At 36.6% G+C, this 22,224-nt stretch overlaps 1 protein-coding gene across 5 annotated transcripts in view; it reads right to left on the bottom strand.

Moving 5' to 3' along the window:
• Positions 1–22,224, bottom strand: part of ZYG11A (zyg-11 family member A, cell cycle regulator) — an 81,394-nt gene that overhangs the window by 27,385 nt on the left and 31,785 nt on the right. For 4 of the 5 annotated variants that reach the window (XR_008294881.1, XM_053214039.1, XM_053214038.1 and 1 more), the window contains exons 4-6: positions 9,684–9,824; positions 6,946–7,122; positions 4,776–4,840 (exon numbers count right to left, since the gene is read on the bottom strand). Coding sequence is in view for 4 of the 5 variants with exons in the window: in XM_053214039.1 (XP_053070014.1) it covers positions 4,776–4,840; positions 6,946–7,122; positions 9,684–9,824 (383 nt within the window). In the remaining variant the exon portion in view is untranslated. The remainder of the gene's footprint in view (positions 1–4,775; positions 4,841–6,945; positions 7,123–9,683; positions 9,825–22,224) is intronic. The other variant, XM_053214040.1, reaches the window with a different exon arrangement.

Below are 22,224 nucleotides of genomic sequence, written 5' to 3'. Positions count from 1 at the left end.
GAGTCACTATTTTACAAATGAGGAAACTTTTACAAATGAGTCAAACTTCAAGTATGTTTGACTCTCTGGAGCCCATGTTCTTGACACTTACTACCCTGAACTGGAATCACTTTGAGAGACAATATTTGCAAGCACAGTTGACCCTGGAACAACATAGGTTTGAACTATTGTGGTCCGCTTAAACACAGAGTTTTTTTCAATAGACACACTGGAAAATGTTTTTGCAGATTTGCAACAATTTGAAAAAACTCACAAACAAACCTCACAGCCCAGAAATATCCAAAAAATAAGAAAAAGTTAGGGATTTATAACTATACAAAACATACATAGATATTTGTTACTGGTTTCTTTTACTATTACCATAAAATGTATACACATCTACCATAAAAGGTTAAAACTTATTGAAACTTACACAAACACTTATAGACCATACATAGCACCAGTCAACAGAAATGTAAACATACAGTATTAAGTAACTATATAGTTAACTGTACTACATACTGTACTACCGTAATTATTTCATAGCCACCTCCTGTTAACATTACAATGAGCTGAAGTGTGTGTGTGTATATCCACTTAAAATGCCCTGCAACATTAATCACTCGACATGATCAGTTTTCCCTCCAGTAAACTGCATACAGCAGTAAAAAGTAATCTCTTGCAGTACTCACATATTTTTCACTGTTTAGTAAAATACTGTAAACCCTGAATAACACCATGAGACCCATATAAAAATGCCACTAATGATGTTGGAAGTGCTCCCTAGAAACAAAGAAAAATCATGTCATTACAAGAAAAAGTTGAACTGCCTGATATCTACCATAGATTGAAGACTGCAGCTGGGGTGCCCATCATTTCATAAATGAATCCAGAATAAAGACCACAGTAAAAAAGAAAGAAAAGAAAAGAGAAATTGGTGAAGGTGTTGCTGCAGCTATGCCAGCTGTCATGAAACTTGCGCTTTTTTGCAAAACACCCTTTTATCTTATTGAAAATGCAGCTTTTATGTGGGCAGGGATTGCCATAAGAAAAGCATAGTTATAGACTCTAATATGACTTGAGAAAAAGTGACCATATGACAAGTTAAAGGAAAAGGAAGGGAAAGGATCTAAAACTGCAAAAAAAAATTTAAGTTTATTTTTTGTAATTTCTACAACCAGTGGGCTCGAACTCACAACCCTGAGATCAAAAGTCATATGTTCTTCCAAGGCTCTTGGGTGGCTCAGTCTGTTGAGTATCCGACTGTTGACTTCGGCTCAGGTCGTGATCTCATGGTTTACGAGTTTGAGCCCCGCATCAGGCTCTGCACTGGCTCTCTCACTACATCTTCCCTGCTGGCACGTGTGCTCTCTCTCTCTCAAAATAAATAAATAAACTTAAAAAAAAAAAAGCCTCAGGTACTTCTGAGCCAGTCCAGGTGCCCCTAAAATTGCAAAATTTAATGCCAGCAAAGGATAGTTTGCTTTTTAGAAAGAGGTTTGACTTAAGGCAGGAAAGAATAGGTTAACTCTACTGTTAACTCTACTGTTTTGTACAAATGCAGTCAGTTTTACGATAAGAACTGCCCTTATCCATAAAGCTGCTAACTCCGAAGACTTGAAGGGAAAAGATAAACACAGGATGCTAGTCTTTTGGTTGTACAAGAAGGCCTGGACAAGAATCCTTTTTATCGATTGGTTCCACACTTTGTCCCTGAAGTCAGGAATTACCTTGCCAATAAAGGACTGCCTTTAAAATTCTCTTCATATTGGGGTGCCTGGGTGGCTCAGTCAGTTGAGCCTCCAGTTTGGCTCAGGTCATGATCTCGTGGTTTGTGGGTTCATGCCTCGTGTAGGGCTCTGTGCTGACAGCTCAGAGCCTGGAGCCTGTTTCAGATTCTGGGTCTCCCTCTCTCTCTGCCCCTACCCCGCTTGCACTGACTTTGTCTCTCAAAAAATAAACAAACACTAAAAAATTTTTTTTTAATTCTTTTCATATTGGATAATTCCCCTGGCCCCCAGAACCCCAAGATTTCAAGCACTGAAGTGGTCTATCTGCCCCCAAACACAGGGTCTCTAATTCAGCCTCTAGATTCAGGGTGATAGGGACCTTTAAGGCTCATTACACACAGTACTCTATGGAAGGACTGTCAACATTTTGGAAGAGAATCCCAATAGAACATCATGAAAGTCTGGAAGTATTATACCATCGAAGATGCAACTATTGTTACAGGAAAAGCCATAAAAGCCATCAAGCCTGAGACAATAAATTTCTGCTGGAGAAAACTGTATCCATTTGCTGTGTATGACTTTATAGGATTTATGACAGCCAATCAAGGAAATCATGAAAGAGACTATAGATATGGCCAAAAAAAGGTGGGGGGTGAAGTTTCAAGATACAGATCTTGGAGAAATTCAAGAGTTAATAGACCCCACACCAGAGGAATTAACAGATGTCAATTTGATACAGATGAGCGCTTCCAAACCAGTGCTGGACAGCAAGGAAGAAGATGTAGGAGAAGCAGTACCAGATAATAGATTGACATTAGACAATCGGGCAGAAGGATCCCAATTATTCAAGACTGCTTTTGACTTATTTTATAACATGGACCCTTCTATAATACGGGCAATGAAACTAAAGCAAATGGTGGAAAAAAAATTGGTACTGTATAGAAATATCTCTAGAGAAATGAAAAAGCAAAGAAGTCAGACAGAAATTATGATGCAGTAAAGTTATACCAAGTGTGGCTGCCTCCCCTTCCATGTCCTCCACCTCTTTCACCCCCAAGACAGCAAGATTAACCCCTCCTCTTTCTCCTCAGCCTGGTCAACATGAAAACAATGAGGATGAAGACCTTTATGATGATCCAATTCTACTTAATGAGCAGTAAAAAATCATCATGCCTACAGTTAATAAACCTCTCTGTTGTGTATGTATCTTCATATGAACATCTAATAACTGTATAGCAAGAATTGTATGAGAGGTGTCTGTGTCCTTATTAATGCCTAAGTATTCAGGATGTACAACATCACATGCAAGACTTGCATGGAAGTGGACAGCCTACCCTTATAGAGCATAAGGTAAGTGATATTTAATATAAGATTAAAAACATGTTAGTTTTCTTATCATTTTGTAATTTTGCTTTCCAAGAATTACATTACCATATAATATGCCTCTGCCATAACTGAAGAAACTGCATTTCAGCCTATTATCAAAGGCAAGTAGTTGTTTTTTTTTTAATTTGTTTTTTTTTACATTTATTTATTTTTGAGAGACAGAGCACAAGTGGGGGAGGGGCAGAGAGAGAATGAGACACAGAATCAGAAGCAGTCTCCAGGCTCTGAGCTGTCAGCACAGAGCCCAAGGCAGGGCTCGAACTCACAAACTGTGAGACCACGACCTGAGCCAAAGTCAGATGCTCAACCTACTAAGCCACCCAGGCACCCCAGTAGTTTTTTTTTTTAAAGTAACAATGTTTCCAACACTGTATAATAAATATGACTGCTTTACTCTATGCCATGAAAATTTTACAGCAATTCATTCATTAGTGTAAGGCTAGGCTACCATGAAACAATTCATTGATTATACTATACTACCATAAAGCAATCATATTGCTGCTTCTTCATTATCAATGCATGAATACACTTGTAAATAAATATTTTTCACACTATCTTTCCTTCTTTCCTTCCTTCCTAAGTAAACTCGGGGCACCTAGGTGGCTCAGCTGGTTGGGTGGCTGACTTTGGCTCCAGCCATGATCTCACAGTTCTTGTGTTCAAGCCCTGCGTCAGGCTCTGTGAGGACAGCTTGGAGCCTGGAGCCTGCTTTGGATTCTGTGTCTCCCTCTCTCTCTGCCCCTCCCCTGCTCATGCTGTCTCTCTCTCAAAAATAAATAAAACATTAAAAAAAAAAAAAAAGAAAGAAAGAAAAACCTAAGTAAACTCTACCGCCAATGTAGGGCTTGAATTCCATGACCCTGAGATCAAGTCACACACTCTACTAAGACAGCCAGATACCCCACATTATCTTTTCATTTTTGATATCTAGCGTTAGTAATACATAAAACATCTACAGTGTTTTGTAGATGATATTGATATAGGTACTGACAGAAGATTCACCTTAGAAGTAGATAATATAAACTTTTGGTATCAATAAATACAGTACAGTACTATAAATGTTTTCTATTTATGATTTTTTCTTTTTAAAAAAATATTTATTTATTTTTGGGGAGAGCATGACTGGGGGAGGGGCAGAGGGAGAGGAGAGAATCCCAAGCAGACTGCCTGTCAGAGCACAGAGCCCAATGCGGAGCTCAATCCACAGCGAGACCAGGACCAGAGCCTAGATCAAGAGTCAGATGCTTAACTGATTGAGCCACCTAGGTGCCCCTTCTTTATGATTTTCTTAATAACATTTTCTTTTCTCTAGCTTACTTTAATGTAGAATATAATATATAATATTTAACATACAAAATACATGTTAATCGACTATTTTATCACTAAGGCTTTTCAGTCAATAGCAAGCTACTAGTAAAGTTCTGGTTGAGTCAAAATTATACATGCGTTTTGACGGGCGGGGGTGTAGTGTGAGTGTCCCTAATCCCTGCATTTTTTCAAGGGTCATCTGTAGGGTACTTCTAATCACCTCTGTGGAAGAGGCTCAACAGAACATTCTCCTCAAACACCTTAGCCCAGCCTTAATCAAACCCTTGCTAATAAGCTAATAACCAAAGCCAACAATGTTCAGAGTAACACTAGTCAACACCCCAAAATCAGATGACCAAGTTTTATACTTGCCTGTCAAATGGAACATCCACAAGAATCCTGGAATTGGTTAAGGAGAGAAGACAATTCTTCTGTAACTTTAAGGGAATAAAGAAAAATAATTTTGAGCAAAGGTATACCCCATTCTAAATAAAGATTCTAGGCATTTACTGAGAGCTCACTGTGTACCTGCCTCTGTGTACTTCCAAGTTCATTTAATCTTACTCTGTCACATTTACCTCTGCCTAAAGAACAATCCTCCCCCTACCTTTTTTTTTTTTTTGACAAAGTGGGGTCTTTTCTCCTGAACCCCAATGGCCTGACTATGGGTCAGTCTAAATCAATTACCTGAAGCCTGGGCCATCTACAAATGTCCTTACCAGATCTCTCATAACTATGTGATAGAGTTATACCTGCTACCTAAGACCAGCAGGGATGAAACTGGGCCATTAGAGACAGGAAAGAAAGAGAAAGCCTCATGGGAAAGTTGTAGGAATAGAAAAACATACCATTTCTTTGAAAGGCCATAATAAGTAGGCCTGTATGACTGAAGTAGTTTAAGAGGCAGGGCCGGCAAGCCTGAAATGCCAACAGGAACTGGGCAGTAACAAACAAGTGAAGTGGGCTGAATGTGACAGAGCAGAGCAGTTGTAGGAATTACGGCAAACGAGAATTAATGGCCTCTTATAGGGGCAGTTCTTACTCCAACTGATGCCTTCCATGTAGGAATTAACACCAAACTGCGAAGGAGCTTCCAACTTCTCAACAGAAAGTAGAAATAGATTTTTTTTTTTTTAATGAGGAAAAACCACCTTCCTTACTGTATTTTAAAATTTTTACATTTTAAGTACATACTTCAATTAGATTTGACAAATTGATACAGCTGTGTAACCACTACCATCCACCATCACCATAGTTAAGATAAAAAATATTTCCATCACCCCAAAGAGTTGCACTGCATGACCTTCCAGTCAATCTTAACCTCACAGGCTTCAACCCCAGAAAATTACATTGTCCTAAGAGACTAATCTTTTCTCAAGTTTCACATAAATGGAATCATATGGTATCTACTCTTCTGTGTCTGGCTTATTTTGCTCAGTATATAATGTTTTTGAGATTCATCCATATTGCACATGAGTACTTTTTTCCTTTTTATTGCCAAATAGTATTTTTCTATACGAACATACCACAATTTATCTATTCATCTGTTGCTGAACAACTGAAAAGTTTTCAGTTTTAGGAGATATATTATGAATAAAGATATTATGAACATTCATGTAGAAGTCTCTGTATGAATATATGATTTCATTTCTCTAGTAGTGGAATGACTAGGTAGTGTAGAAGGTATATGTCTAACTTTGTAAGCCAACGTCAAACTGGTAATTGCATCATTTTACATTCTTAACATCAATATGTGAGAATCTCAGTTGCTCCACACCCCTGCCAACACTTTTGATTTCAACCAATCTAGTGTGTAGTAGTACTAGGTATGCAGTGGTATCTCAATGTGGTTTTAATAACTAAACACACTGAGCATCTTTTTACATACTCATTTGTCATCTGCATGTATTCTTGGGTAAAGTGCTCAAATCTTTTGCCTTTTAAAAAAATTGGTTTATCTTGTGTTACTAGGAGTTTTTTTTTATATTTTCTATAAAAGTCTTTTCTCATATATACCAAATAAACATTTTTCCCAGCCCACAGCTCACCCTTTTCAATTCGTGTATGTGTGTGAGAAGCTTATTTTGATGAATTCTAAATTTCTTATTTTTCTTTCATGATATGTGCTTTTTGTATCCTAAGAAAACTTTGCCTACTTCAAGGTCACAAATATTTTCTCCTATGTTTTCTTCTATAAGTTTTAGGGTTTTACCTTTTATATTTAGATCTATGATTCAATTCAAGTTAACTTTCACATATGATGTTAAGCTTATAACGATGTACTGAAGTGTTAACAGTACATGGGTTTCTGGGTAACTGGTTTTGAGAAATTTTAAAAATTTGAACCCAACTGCTTATCCAAATTTGCTATTTTTTTCTATAACAAATATAAATTCCTTATTTATTCTCTCTCTCATTCTTTCAGGTAGGATGAAAAATTAAAAGAAAATAATGCTAAAACTAATAATAACTAATACTAATAATTTTTTTCATGTATTTGCCCTGAAGTAAGAAGCACAGTCAAGTATTCAATTCAAATTACCTGCTGGTAATGGGGGAAATTTTTCAGAGCCTTGAAAAGCAGACAGGTGACCTCTGACAACAGACGAACAGGCATCCCCCTGGCCAGGCCCTGGCGTGTTAAGTTGAGGGCGCAAGCACTGGCTGTGAACTGCACTGGCAAATCCAATGGATGATTCCTCATTCCTACAGCCACAAGCTGAAGATGAACTTGTTTTTAGTGGCATATGACAACATTAGCATTCTTTAAACTGTCTTGTTTTTGTGTTAATTGGCAAAAATATCTGTTCATTGGGCCAGAAAGTAACAGATTTTCCCTATCCTCAGCATTTATTATTTTAGGACACCAGCAATACCTTCCAATCCAAATGCAGCCATTAACTAGCTCTGTGACTAAAGGCAAGTCACTTCCCTTCTTTGGACTTCTGTTTCCTCAGTAATTTCATAATCCTTTATCGAACCTCACTCCATACAAAGCATTGGGATAAGCACTACAGGGGACACAAACATGAATTACTTACACCCTAATTCCTTAACATAAAGCCTTGTGAGAAAAATAAGGTATGTAAACAAAGGATACTGTGAGGGCTATCAAAACATGAAACTGGAAAAAAGAAAGTATCATAAAAGAAGTATACATAAAGTGCTGCCTAAGGTCACTATGGAGGGAGCAATCATTTCTGGTATGGAATCAGAAGACTTCATTCAGAGAGCACATTTAAGCAGGGTTGCAGCTAAGATTTGGACAGAATAAGATGGAGGTAGGGATGAAATGAAGAGGAGATTCCCAAGGAAGGGAAAGGTGATAAGGAAATACACAAAATAAACAAAAGGATGGGATGAATCCATTAGCGGAGGAGAAAATTTGAATTTAACAGAATTTTGAAAGCATTTGAAAAATGGTAAAGCATAACATTAGAAAGGTAACTGGAAGACAAACTGTGAAAGACCTACAACACTCATGTAAAATGGAGGTGCCATTCTAACCTTAGACCACCCCTGCTCTAACATTTAAGGACAAAGCAATCTGTTTTGTCTATCCAACAGGGATAATAATCATCCCTATCTACCTCAGAAACTAGTCTGCTGATACTTGCATGAGCCATGATTTTAAGAGACCAGAGCCCCTCACTCTGACAGCTGCATGAAGTAATGGAGCCTAGAGACAGACACAGACCTGGGACACATTCTACTAGAGAAAAAAATGACTGTTGTCTATATTGCTAAACTGCTCCTAGGATTTCATTGGATTGCCATCATCTGCAAATTAAATATACAGAAATTGGGGCACCTGGGTGGCTCAGTCGGTTGGGCGGCCGACTTCGGCTCAGGTCATGATCTCGCAGTCTGTGAGTTCGAGCCCCGCGTCGGGCTCTGTGCTGACAGCTCAGAGCCTGGAGCCTGTTTCGGATTCTTTGTCTCCCTCTCTCTGACCCTGCCCTGTTCATGCTCTGTCTCTCTCTGTCTCAAAAATGAATAAACGTTTAAAAAAAAATGCAGAAATAATTTTTAAAAACCCATGGTTTTCAAAAATCATAGAGTCTTTGATATGAAATGGGACTTTTAGAACACCAAATTCAGTATCATTACAAATGGGAAAAGTCCAGAATTTTTTCTCTTTATACAGTGCTGCTTTTAGGTTATGAACAAATCTAATCTCGCATGAGGCAGAAATATCCATATTTTTAAGGAAATGCAAAGAACTACAAATAATAAAGACACAGTGACTTTAAGACTCTTCATTTCCACGTTACATTTCACTCTAAATAACTGCAGTTTTCTTTCCCAAACCACTTAATACTTCCAATAACATTTAAAATAAATTCATTCTGTAGGGGTGCCTGGGCAGCTCAGTCAGTTAAGCGTCCAACTTTGGCTCAGGTCATGATCTCACGGATCATGAGTTTGAGCCCCACATCGGGCTCTCCACTCTTAGCACAGAGCCCGCTTCAGATCCTCTGTCTTCCTCTCTCTCTCAAAAATAAACAAACATAAAAATTAAAAAAAAATTCATTCTTCTGTAAACCAAAGCCTGGACCTACCAATACTGGTAATTTTACTTTATTCACAAAATACTTTAAATGGCAGATTTGGCCACCTTCAATTATTACATTTTGCTCTGTTGTTGTTGGAGATACTGATGTTTTCTTTTAGAAAACCAGAGGTTAGATTTTAAAGAGTAAACAAACGGAGTGCCTGGGTGGCTCAGTCGGTTAAGTGTCTGACTTTGGCTCAAGTCATGATCTCGCAGTTCGTGAGTTTGAGCCCCGCGTTGGGCTCTGTGCTGACAGCTCAGACTCTGGAGCCTGCTTTGGATTCTGTGTCTCCCTCTGTGTCTGCCCCTCCTCCACTCGCACTCTGTCTCTGTCTCTCTCAAAAATAAGTAAACATTTAAAAAACATTATTTTTTAAATAAAAAACAAAGAGTAACCAAATGAATGAATGAATAAGAAACAACATTTAGGGCAAAGTGACTTTGTGTTTATAAATTATATCTCTTATTGTAGGCAAAATAGTACAGTGCTCCTATAGACCCTTCTCAGGTAAAATCAAAACGCTGGATGATTCTAATTGATTCAGATGCTCAAAATGAGAAATGGTCTAGTAGTTAAGTCTAACATTGTTTTCCTTTCTCTGTGAGGGTACTGTGGCTCACTATAGAATAAGGCATATAAATTACTGCAGTCAGTGTTTTGTGAACAGCTTTAATGAACTAAGTAAAAAGTGGTAACAAAAACTACCTTTCTGAGGTATAGTTACCTTTAAAATCGCAGGCATGGTTACCTGCATTGAAAACGTCTCTGTGAAGAGCCTGTAAAGGGCTTCCTTCATAAAACATGACCTATTCCTGTATCGACTCAGTGCTTCTGAAATCTGGCTCATATTGGCTCCTCCAGCAACCTGAAAAACAAAAATATAACAATAGGTTTCACTACTCAGGTTTTTAAGGGGTTTTGAGTGTTAGAAACAATGACAGGTATTCAATTCAGTGTTCCAGGTGCTTTACAAAGTTACTCTTATTGAATTCTAATAGGTAAATGGTCTCCTCAATCCCATTTTTACAGATGGGGTCAGAGAGATGAAGTATGGTGCTAATTTTAACAAACCAATTCAGTGATGGAGCTAAAGTGAAATGCCATCTCCCTACAACTATATTACAGTTAAGACTTCAAAAAAAAAAAAAAAAAAGACTTCAACTGAATAATGGGTGGCATATAAATTTTTAAACAATCAATAACCATGACTGCATATGTTTTCTAAGTACTCATATAGAATAAATTAGGTAATAAGAGAAAGGTAAAAGGCCACATAAAATAACTAAAATGGAAGGGAAAAGAACTTTCTTTGTAGTATTACTATTTATTAAATATTAACACAATTCTTTCTTGCTACCACCTAAATAATAACTTTTAAAAATCTACATATAGACTTTGGGTCTGGAGGATAATGGTACCCCCCCCACCATGATCCAAAACATAAAATTAATAAGGAATGCAAATAAAACTAAGTATGACCCAATTTTCAGCATTCCTGGGTAGTGGAGAAGAAAATAAAGGGGAAAATTCAGAATCTTGTAAAATGAAAACAATACCCTCTCCACTCTACCATGACCAGTAGTATCATTATCACTGAAGAAACCTCACATCACTGATTGACATCACTAATGGACAATGCTTCTGAAGTAGGAACTATGTCCATTAAATACCAAAAAATAAAAAATTCAAACCAATTCCATATATAGCTATTTATAAGAAATTTCTAAGCAGCATTTCTTCCTATAAACCAACAACAAATCAGAAGAAAATTTTAACACAGCACTAATCTGAATTAAATATTCTCCGTAAGCATTTGGGGATATGAAAAAATACCCTCAATGAAAAGAGGAGACAATGGTTGATTAAACTCAGGAAAGAAAAAGACAAAATCATATCAAATATAAAAACTAAGTTACAAGGCACCCAAGGAAGCGTGGATTTGAATAAAAATTTAGTAATGGAAAGAAATGCAAGAAAACAAAATTTTTTAAAAAGAAAGAAGTACAGGGGCTCCTGGGTGGCTCAGTTGGTTAAGGGTCCAGCTCTTGACTTTGGCTCAAGTCATGCTCTCACAGTGCATGGGTTCAAGCACCACACTGTACTCTGCTGGTGGTACAGAGCCTACTTGGGAGTCTTTCTCTCCCTCTCTTCTGCCCCTCGTCCACCCTCTGCTCATGTGCTCTGTCTCTCTCTCTCTCTCTCAAAATAAATAAATAAACTTAAAACAAAAAAAAAGAAAAAAGTACAAATGGTCTAAGATTGAGTGTTGTTATGGAAAAAAGACAAAGAAGATCCAAGTTGTATATATTTGAAGGTCCTTAGGGGAAAACTAATATTTAAAACTATTATCTAGAAAAACTTCCCAGAAATAATTTTTAAAAAGACCTAAATCAATACATTGAAAGGATCCACCCAGTACCAGGGACAACTAACTGAGATCGTCTGAGACATATCAGAGTACAAAGATTAAATTTAAAGATAAAGAAAAAAACAATCTGCAGGGCTTCCACATAAAAAGATCAAATAAATAACACAGAGAATTAGATTGTCATGGAACTTAAAAAGCAACATACAAAGCAAGTCAACAGTGGAGAATTTTCAAGAAACCAGGAAAGAAAAGGGTAAAAAAGGAGTTTGTATCCAGCCAAGCTATACTTCAAATATCAAGGTTATAAAAATATAAAATACTGAATAATAAGAACTCAGAGAATAGGACACAAATCTCCTTCCTGGAAAATCTGCTAGAGAGTAAGTTTCATACAGTAACCAAGAGATGACGGAGGTAACTCTAGCAAAAGGACAGATGGTGAACATTTAACATATTTAATCATAGATCTGTGTCCCCACATAGTCAACAAGTACATTGGGAAATTATCTGTCTGATATAACTATGTCAGAACCCAGGAGTTTATCAAAGGCTTACAATTTCCCAGAGAAGCCTTAGACAGGAAATTGTGATTCGTTTCCATCTATTTCAGCTCTTAGCACAGTAACAGCTGTCCACCCCCACCCATCAGCCCCCAGAAATAATCCAGGGCAGCATGCATTTGGCTTGTAGGAGCCAAGAAAGGAAAAAGGATCATGACTCCCAATTATCAGGGATATGTGTTCTGATCACAGAATGCTGCTTCTGAGAACAGGGTACAGGACGCAGGTGAGAAGCCACTATCGCTGCACCTCTCCCTCCAAGCAAACTGACTTCCAGGGAAGTTAAAGGGCCAGTGTCCTTTATATCCCCCTTGTCTTCCTTTTACTCTTTTTCTAATTTGGGAAGCCAGACATTAAAGACTAAAACATTCAAAACAAATGCATATACAGAGAAAATTCCAAAGTGACTGCACAGACCCAAGAAAGATTCAGAGAAGACCTAAAAAGACCTTTAAGTTTATACTTCAGGTTGATATCTGGCACAGGTCAAAACAAAACAATAACAAACACAGTAACAAAACAGCCAACCCTAGGGAAAGGAGACAATCTAATTTCTAGAGCTACCATATTATAAGTTTCAAATGTCCAGTTTTTAACAAGAAAAAAAATCACAAGGCATACAAACAATTAAGGAAGTATGGCTCATTTGAAAGAAAAAGGAATCAACAGAAACTGTCCCTATAAAAAAAAACCAGATGGCAAATCTACTAGGAAAGACTTCTAGACAACTGTCTTGCAGATGTTCAAAGAACTAAAGGAAGATATACATAAAGTCAAGGAAATGATGCATGAGCAAAAGAGAAAAAAATCAATACAGACAGAAATCATAAAAAAGAAAAAGAAGGGTGGCTCAGTCAGTTAAGCATCCAACATCAGCTCAGGTCATGATCTTACGGTTCGTGGGTTCAAGCCCCACGTCAGGCTCTCTGCTGACAGATCAGAGCTTGGAGCCTGCTTTGGATTCTGTGTTTCCCTCTCTCTCTGTCCCTAACCTGCTCACACTCTGTCTCTCTCTCTCTCAAAAATAAGCAAATATTTAAAAAAATTTTTTTAAAAAAAGGAAAAAGAAAAAGAAAAGAAATTCTTGAGCTGAAAAGTACAATAACTGAAACGAAAACTTCACTAGAGGGATTCAAAGGCAGATTTCACCAGACAGAAGAATCAACCAATTCGAAAGCAGGACAACAGAAATGAGTAGTCAGAGGAACAAAAAGCAAAAAGATGAAAAAAAAATGTGAAGAGACCCTCAGAAACCTATGAAATACCAAGGAGCAGACCAAACTACACATTGTGGGCATCCCAGAAGAAGACAAAGAGAGGGGCTGAGAGAATATCTGAAGAAAATATGACTGAAAAATTCCCAAATTTGATAAAAGACATTAATATAAATACCCTAGGAAATCTAAAGTATGAACTCAAGAATACTCACACCAAGACACATTATAATCAAATTTTTGAAGGCTAAAGACAAAGAAAATCTTGGAAGCAGCAAGAGAAGCAAAGCATCATACATAAGGGATCCCTGATGAGATTATCTGCAGATTTCTCATCAGAAACTTTAAAGGGCAGAAGACAGTGGGAAAACAGACATGTTTGAATTGTTAAAAGAAAAAAAAACCCTGTTAACCAAGAATCCTATATCCAGCAAAACTGTCCTTCAAATGTAAGGGAGAAATCAAGACATTCCCAGATAAAAAAAGTTGAAGAAATTCATTATCACTAAACCTGTCCTGTAAGAAATGCTCAAAGGAGTCCTGCTGAGTAAAATAAAGTAACACTAGACAGTAATAAGCCATCTGAGGTAATAAAGATCTCAACAGAGGTATATACATGGTCCATTTAAAAAACTAGTGATATATTGGGGCACCTGGGTGGCTCAGTCAGTTAAGCGTCCAACGTCGTCTCAGGTCATGATCTCTCTGGTTCATGAGTTCGAGCCCCACATAAGGCTCTGTGCTGACAGCTCAGAATCTGGAGCCTGTTTTTGATTCTGTGTCTCCCTCCTTCTCTGTCCCTCCCCCACTCGTGTTCTGTCTCTGTCTCAAAAATAAATAAACACTAAAACAAAAACAAAAACAAAACAAAACAAAACAAAACTAGTGATATATTAACACTGGTTTGTAGGAGCACCTGGCTGGCTAAGTTGGTACAGTATGTGACTCTTGATCTCAGGGTCATGAGTTCAAGCCCCATGTTGGGTGTAGAGATTACTCAAAAAAAAAACAAAAAAAAAAAACAAAAACTGGTTTGTAACTTTTTGTTTTCTACATGATTTAAGAAACGAATACATTTGCTAAAAAAAAAAAAAAAGTTATTATTCTAAAAGCTAGTGTTATTATAACTTGAATTATCAATTTTTATACTCTGGGGCAAAAAACGCATAATGATATAATTTGGGGATATCATTGATTAAAAGGGGTGAGAATGGAGATGTAAATGAGCAGTGTTTTAGGTCACTGAAGTGAAGCTGATACTCAAATTGGAGTATTGTGACTTTAGGATATTAAATGTAATCTCCACGATAACCACAAAGAAAACTGTTACAGAAAATACACAAAAGGAAATGAGAAAGGAGTTTAAACATTTCATTATAAAAAAAATCAGCTGAACAAAAGGAAAATAGTAATGCAGGAGATGAGGAACAAAAAAAGCTGCAAAACATATAGAAACCAAAGAGCAAAATGACATAAGTCCCTCCTTATCACTAATTACTTTAAATGTAGATGGATTAAATGCTACAATCAAAAGACAAAGATTGGAAGAATGAATTAAACATATGATCCAACTATACACTATCTACAAGAGACTCACTTCAGATCCAAAGACATAGCTAGATGGAAAATGAAAGGATGGAAAAAAACATTCCATGCAAATATAACCAAAAGACAGCAGGGGTGACTATACTACTGTCAGACAAAATAGACTTTAAAATCAGAAGAGGTTACAAGAGACAAAGCAAGACATTATATATCAATAAAAGGTGCAGTACAGCAAGAAGATATAATAAGTATACACACTGATGTATCTAATGACAGACTATTAAAACATATGACACATAGGGGCACCTGGATGGCTCAGTCAGTTCAGCATCCAACTCTTGATTTCAGCTTAGGTCATGATCTCACGGTGGTGAGATAGAGCCCTGCATCAGGCTCTGCTCTGAGCATGGAACCTGCTTAAGATTCTCTTTCTACTTCTCCCTCTGCCCCTCCCCTTTGCCAGCTCATGCTCGCGCGCGCTCTCTCTCTCTCTCTCTCAAAACAAAACAAACCAAAAACATGACACAAAAACTGACAGAATTAAAGGGAGAAACAGACATTTCTACAATAATGGAGACTTCAATAACCCACTCCATAATGGATAGAACCAGACAGAAGTAAGGAAACAAAGGACTTAACACAATAAACCAATTAGATCTAACAGACATATACAAAACACTCTACCCAACGATACCAGCATCCACAGCCTTTAAGGTGCACGTGGGACTTTTCCAGGATAGACCATGTGTCAGAGCAGAAATTAGGTCTCTACAGATTTTTAAAAACAGATATCATACAAAGTGTCTTTTCTGACAACAAGATGAAGTTAGAAATAATAGAAGTAAAACTGGAAAATTTACAAATTTATGGAAATTAGATAACACACTCTTAAATAACCAATGGATCAAATCAGAAATCACAGGGAAATTAGAAAATATTTAAAGGCAAATAAAAACAAAAACACAGAATACTAAACCTGGTAGGACCCAGGGAAAGCAGTGCTAAGAGGGAAATTTATAGCTATAAATGTTTACATTAAGAAAATAAGATGGGGTGCCTGGATGGCTCAGTCGGTTAAGCGTCAGACTACAGCTCAGGTCATGATCACACAATTCATGAGTTTGAGCCCTGCACTGGTCTCTCTGCTGTCGGCACAGAGCCCGCTTCGGATCCTTTGACTCCTCTCTCTCTGCCCTTGCCCTGCTCACTTTCTTTCTCTCTCAAAATAAATATATAAACTTAAAAAAAAAGAAAAAAGAGAAGAAAACAAGAAGAGGCACCTGGGTGACTTAGTTAAGTGTCTGACTCTTGATTTCAGCTCAGGCCATGACCTTGCGGTTCATGAGATCAAGTCTTGAATTGTACAGAGCCTGCTTGGAATTCTCTGTCTCTCCTCTGCTTGCACCTACTCTCTCTCTCTCTTCTTTACTTTTCCCTCTCTTTCAAAATAAATAAACTTAAAAAGAGAGAAGAACAATAAAAACAAGAAAAAAATCAAGTCAACAACTTATCTTTACAACTTAAGGAAAAAGAAAAAGAACAAATTAAACCCAAAGCTAGCAGAATGAAGGAAATAATAATGATTATAGCAGAAATAAATGAAATACAGAATAGACAAATAGAGTAATTTAGTAAAACCAAAAGTTGGTTCTTTGAACAAATGAAATTAACAAACCACTAGCTCCCAGATGGATTAAGAAAAAAAGACAGAACTCAAAATACTAAAATCTGAAATGAATGTGGGAACATTCCTACTAATCACAAAGAAATTTAAAAAAATTTTAAGAATACTATGAACAGTTATGCCCCAACAAATTGAGTAACTTAGATGAAACAGGCAAGTTTCAAGAAACACAACACTTAACAAGACGAAATCCTGAAGAAATGGAAATTTTAAGAGACCTGTAACTTAGTAAGGACATAGGATCAGTAATTAAAGATCTCCTCACAAACAGAAGTCCTAGATCTGATGGCTTTGTTAATAAATTCTACCAAACATTTAAGAAGTGATACCTATCCTTCTCAAAGGTTAAAAATTGAAGAAAAACCCTTCCTAAGTCATTCTATGAGGCTAGCATTACCCTGATACCAAAACCAGAAAAAGATACAAGAAAACTAAAGATAAATACACTTAAAGAACAGTGATTCAAAATTCAACAAAATATAAGCGAACTACATACAGCAGCGTATGAAATGGATTATATACCATGGCCAAGTGAGATTTATTCCTGGAATGCAAGGATGGCTTAACATATGGAAATTGATTAGTATAACACACATTAACAGAATGAAGGGAAAAAACATAATTATTTCAATTAACATAGAAAAAACACTTGACAACACCCTTTCATGGCAAAAACACTCAATAAACTGGAATTAAAAGGAAATTACCTCAACTTAATAAAAGCCATGTATAAAAATCCTGCAGTGAACATCATATTCAATGGTGGAAGACTGGAAGCATTTATTCTAAGATCAAGAACAGACAAGGATACCTACTTTCATGACTTCTACTGAACATAGTACTGGAAGTCCTAGCTAGAGTAATCAGGCAAGAAAATGAAACAAATGACATCCAAATTGCAAAGGAAAAAGTAAAATTATCTTTGTTTTCAGGTAATATAAACTTATATGCAGAAACCCCTTAAAGATTCCACACACACACACAAAAAGCTATTAGCACTAATAAAGGAAACTAAAAAGAATCACAGGACACAAAGTCAACAAGCAAAAATCAGCCACATTTCTATATAATAACAATGAACAATCTGCAAAGGAAATTATGAAAATAATTCCATTTACAATAATATAATAAAGTACTTAGGAATTAACCCAGGAGGTGACTTATATGGTAAAAACTACAAAACACTACTAAAAGATATTAAAGGCATAAAAACAGACATATATACCAATGGAATAGAATAGAAAGCCCCCAAATAATCCTTAGTATATATGGTCAAATGACTTTTACAAGGATGCCATGATCATTCAACAAGGAAAGCACAATCTTTTCAAGAAATTGTGCTGAGTAAACTGGATATGCATATGCAAAAGACTAAAGTTGGAGGCTCTTACTTTATATATAAAAAAATTAAAATGGATCAAAGACCTAAATGTAAGACCTAAAACTATAAAACTCTTAAAAGGATACACAGGGCAAAAACTTCATGACAATGGATTTGGCAATGACTTATTGCATAGGATACCAAAGACAGGCAACAAAAGAAAAAATATATATATAATATATAAGACCTAAAATTTTTTAAAGTTTTGTGCATCAGAAGATAATATCAACAGTAAAAAGGCAACTCACAGAAAGAAAGTATCAGCAAATCATATCTCTGGTAAGGGATTAAGATTCACAATATATTGAGAACTTCTATACTCAATAATGAAAAACAAGTAAACCCACTCAAAAATGGGCAAAGGACTTGAGCAGACCTTTCTCCAAAGAAGACAAACAAATGGTCAATAAGCTCATGAAACATGCTTAATAATCACTCATCAGTAGGGAAATGCAAATCAAAACTTCAAAGAGATACCCACTAGGATCATTACTGTTCAGAAACAGTAAATAATAAGTGTTGACAAGATCTCAAAAAGATATATGGGGTCTCAAAAAGATATATGAATAGCCTTATTGACAGCAGCATTATTCATAATAGCTGGAAGTAACATGGAACCAACCCAAGGGTCGACAATAAATGGATAAGCAAAATGTGGTATATACATAACACTTAATTCAACCTTAAAAAAGAAAGTAATTCTGCAATATGTTACAACAAATGAACCTTGAGGACATTTATGCTAATGAAATAAGCCAATCACAAAAATACTGTATGATTCCACTTATGTACGTAGGCAAAATCACAGAAACAGAAAGTAGAATCGGGGTTACCAGGGTCTGGAGAGAGGGGGGAATGAGGAGTTAGTGTTTAATGGGTACATAGTTTCAGTTTTTCAAGATGAAAAGAGCTATGGAAATGGATGGTGGTAATGGTTGCACAATTTTATGAAGGTGTTTAATACCATTGAACTGTACACTTAAATATGGTTAAGATGGTAAATTTTATGTTATGTATGTTTTGTCATCCAAAAAACTTAAAAGAATGGAAATATAGGGGTGTTTGACTGGCTCAGTCAGTAGAGCATGTGCCTCTTGATCTCAGGGTCCTGAGTTTGAGCCCCATATTGGGGGTAAAGATTATTTTTTAAAAAAGAAGAAGAAAAAAGGAATGGAAATATGAACTGACATGGGGTGATTTTCAAGACATATTAAGTAATAAATACAAAATATATACTACCTATTGTGTAAGAAGAGGAAATAAGAGAACCTAAATACATCTGCTTAGTACCTTCATTAAACCCTCAGTCTGGGGTGGGGGAAGGAACTGCAAATAAATTTTCAATTCTTTTTAACAGGCTTGTGTTTCACTATAGTATGGGTATACCAATTCTGAAAACTCTTTTACGTATACTGTAGGATGAAGCAAATGTGCCAATGTTTTGAGAACCAAGGTTCTCACTGTGGAAAAGAGGAGATGCAAGTAAAGAACGCAGAAAGGCAAAGGAGAATGGTGTGAGGATGGACATTTGGAAGTATTACTCTGAAACTTATTTCATATATCTCCTTAGCCCTGTTTTCCAAAAGGGACTTAAAAACAAAAATATGCAGGGGTGTCTGGGTGGCTCAGTTGGTTAAGTGTCTGACTCTTGATTTCAGCTCAGGTCATGATCTCACAGTTCTTGAGTTCAAGTCCCACATTGAGTTCTGCACTGGCAGCATAGACCCTGCTTGGTATTCTTTCTCTCTCTCTCTCCCTCTCTCTCTGCCCCTCTCGTCCTCTCATTCTCTCTCTCTCAAAATACACATTAAACAACAACAACAACAACAACAAAGATACCCCAACAACTATGAACAAACCTAGTACTCAGATATTGGCTTAATAAAAGGAACCAGGGCTCCTAGTAGAAATGCCAGAAGGGCTAGGAACAGGAAAGTATATGAAGCCTAAAACATCTTCATGTGCTAGAAAGTGAGGAAGTGATCAAAATAACAACAAAGGGGTACCTGGGTGGCTTAGTTGGTTGAATGTCCAACTTGGGCTAAAGTCACGATCTCGCAGATTGTGAGTCTGAGCCCTGCATCTGATTCACTGCTGTCTGCACAGAGCCTGCTTCAGATCCTCTGTCCCCCTCCCCCCCTGCTCCTCCTCTGCTCACATTCTCTTTCAAAATAAATAACATTTTAAAAAATAAAATAAAAATCTTAAAAAATAATAATAGTAACAACAATTATAATAATGGAGACATGTAAAAAAATAACACAGGAGCCAGTATGAAGGAGCATCCATTGGCCAATCTGTAACAAACTGGGCATCAAAATAATTAAGGACAGTACTGAATTGTAAACCACTGAAAACAATAAGAATCAGTGAGTTCACATTGAGGTTGGGTTAGACAGACAGATGCAGAAGGCAGGGCTCTTCCTTATGGTAGGAGGGCTAGATTTGAAAATCCTCACTTTGCAACCATTCCAGTCAAGACTGGTTCAGGTAAGAATCATCAATGGATGCTAAATCCAGATTAGAAAGTTTGATGAGGACGAGGATATTTGCATAGTCTTCAAGTACACATCACTTATTAGTTGCAAGTGAAAAAAATACTATCCATATAGTATAGAAACAATACAATATTATATAGATAGTATTTTATCTATACTGGATATTTTATATAATATCTGGACAATACTTTGAATGTATGATAAAAAGTAACAGGACTAATGAGGCACACTGTGTGCTTCAGGACTGTATTCTTGAGACTGATACAACATGCCTCCCAAGGAATTCTGGCCAAAGATGAAGAACCTAATCATAAGGAAACATTCGACAAACCCAAAATGGAATATTCTTCCAAAAAGCCTACAAAACAAAGCTAGTCTGTATTCTTCAAAAATATCAATGTCACAAAGGACAGGAAGGACTAAGGCACTCTTCCACATTAAAAATGTAAAACAATGGATATTTTCTAAAATTTTTTAAAAAGTTTTATGGCCATCCAGATCTAAGAGCTGAAAAAGAAACAAAGGATTAACCACATGACCAAGCAGAAGACCAGATAATTGTTGCCTCACCCTCTCTTCTTGGCTTCCTGAAGATGCCATTATAAAACAATCTTCAGAAGGGATCCCCGCCACACCCCACTAGGGGGTTCACAAGGATTTCCTACCAAATGAAGATGTGTGTGGCTTTTAATACTAATACTGGGTGCCCTTTCTGCCTATTTTATTTTTTATTTTTATATTTTAAAATAAGCTCCATGCTCAACATGGGGCTTGAACTCATGACCCGGAGATCAAAAGTTGCACGCTATACAGACTGAGCCAGCCAAGCGCCCCCACTTTCTGCCCATTTTAAAAGAATTAAATACATGCTGCCCATTCTAATTTGGGGTACAATAAATAACGTATTTGTTGTGTTTAAAGGTCTTTGCTTACATTTGATTTTATTCATGTTAATGCAAGCAAATTTTTGATCAACCTAAATAACAAAGATACTTAGTATACTTTGCATCTGATCTAAAACATATATATTTCCATTAAATAAAGTTTTTCTGAACCATTTAAATTTTAAATTTGCCATACCTCACACTCCACAGAAGGCTGGCTTAAGATCTTTAGAGTTTCTTAGTACTGGGAAGACTGTGGTTTCTCCTCTCCATCCCAACAATATCTAACACCGTATAGAATGCATACTTTAAAGTTTTCAAAATAAACTAAACTTACATGTATACCAGATAAGTTTACTGAAACACAGCTTCCCATTTTCTTTTGGTGTACCCACTTTGACAGTATCTTAACTACATGCATAATCCCTCTGCAGAATATTCCAGCATTTGTCCCATATTATTGCATATACCAAGAGTGTGTACTAAAAAAAATTTTTCCCGATAGCTGTGGTCTTTTGATCATTGTGACACTAAATGCTATTAATCTGAAACAGGCCTAAGTATACATTCCCAGTAAACAATTCTCTACATATCTAATCTGAAAGTTCTCACTATTATCTCTAATTCTAGCCTAATTAATTGATGGCTTACACCTTCACTAGACATGCCAGAAAATTAAAAAGACTTCAAAATACAATTGCTATTTTCAAATCAAAAGAATAAAAATATGAAAACAGCTCTCTCCTTTTCTCTGTCATCATGGGGTATGCGGCTGACTATCTCCCACCATGTCTTCTCATAAGACTTTCATGACCAAATAATTCCTGGCCAAGAAACAAAAGCAGAAGTGTTCCATTCCCTAGTCGACTCGCAAGAAAACTGGTAATAAAAATCAGGTACAAAAAAAAAAAAAAAAAGAAGGTAGAGCTCCAAGAGGAGGCATTGGAGAAGAACCAAGCTGGGTCTGCAATGGATTGCACATGAGATGGCACACGTATTTATGTTGCATGAAGGTAATGTGCTCATATCCTATCATTCTGTAAACATCACTTCTACCAGAACAACAGACATGTTTTATAGGTGAAATGATTTTTCTGTCACTGTGCTTCTGCACCAGTAGGCTGGTTCAGT

The sequence above is a fragment of the Acinonyx jubatus genome, chromosome C1 (genome assembly GCF_027475565.1).
Source record: "Acinonyx jubatus isolate Ajub_Pintada_27869175 chromosome C1, VMU_Ajub_asm_v1.0, whole genome shotgun sequence".
In the NCBI taxonomy this organism is placed as follows: Eukaryota; Metazoa; Chordata; class Mammalia; order Carnivora; family Felidae; genus Acinonyx; species Acinonyx jubatus.
The sequence above is the reverse complement of the archived record's forward strand: the minus strand, read 5'-3'. Positions and strand labels throughout refer to the sequence as shown.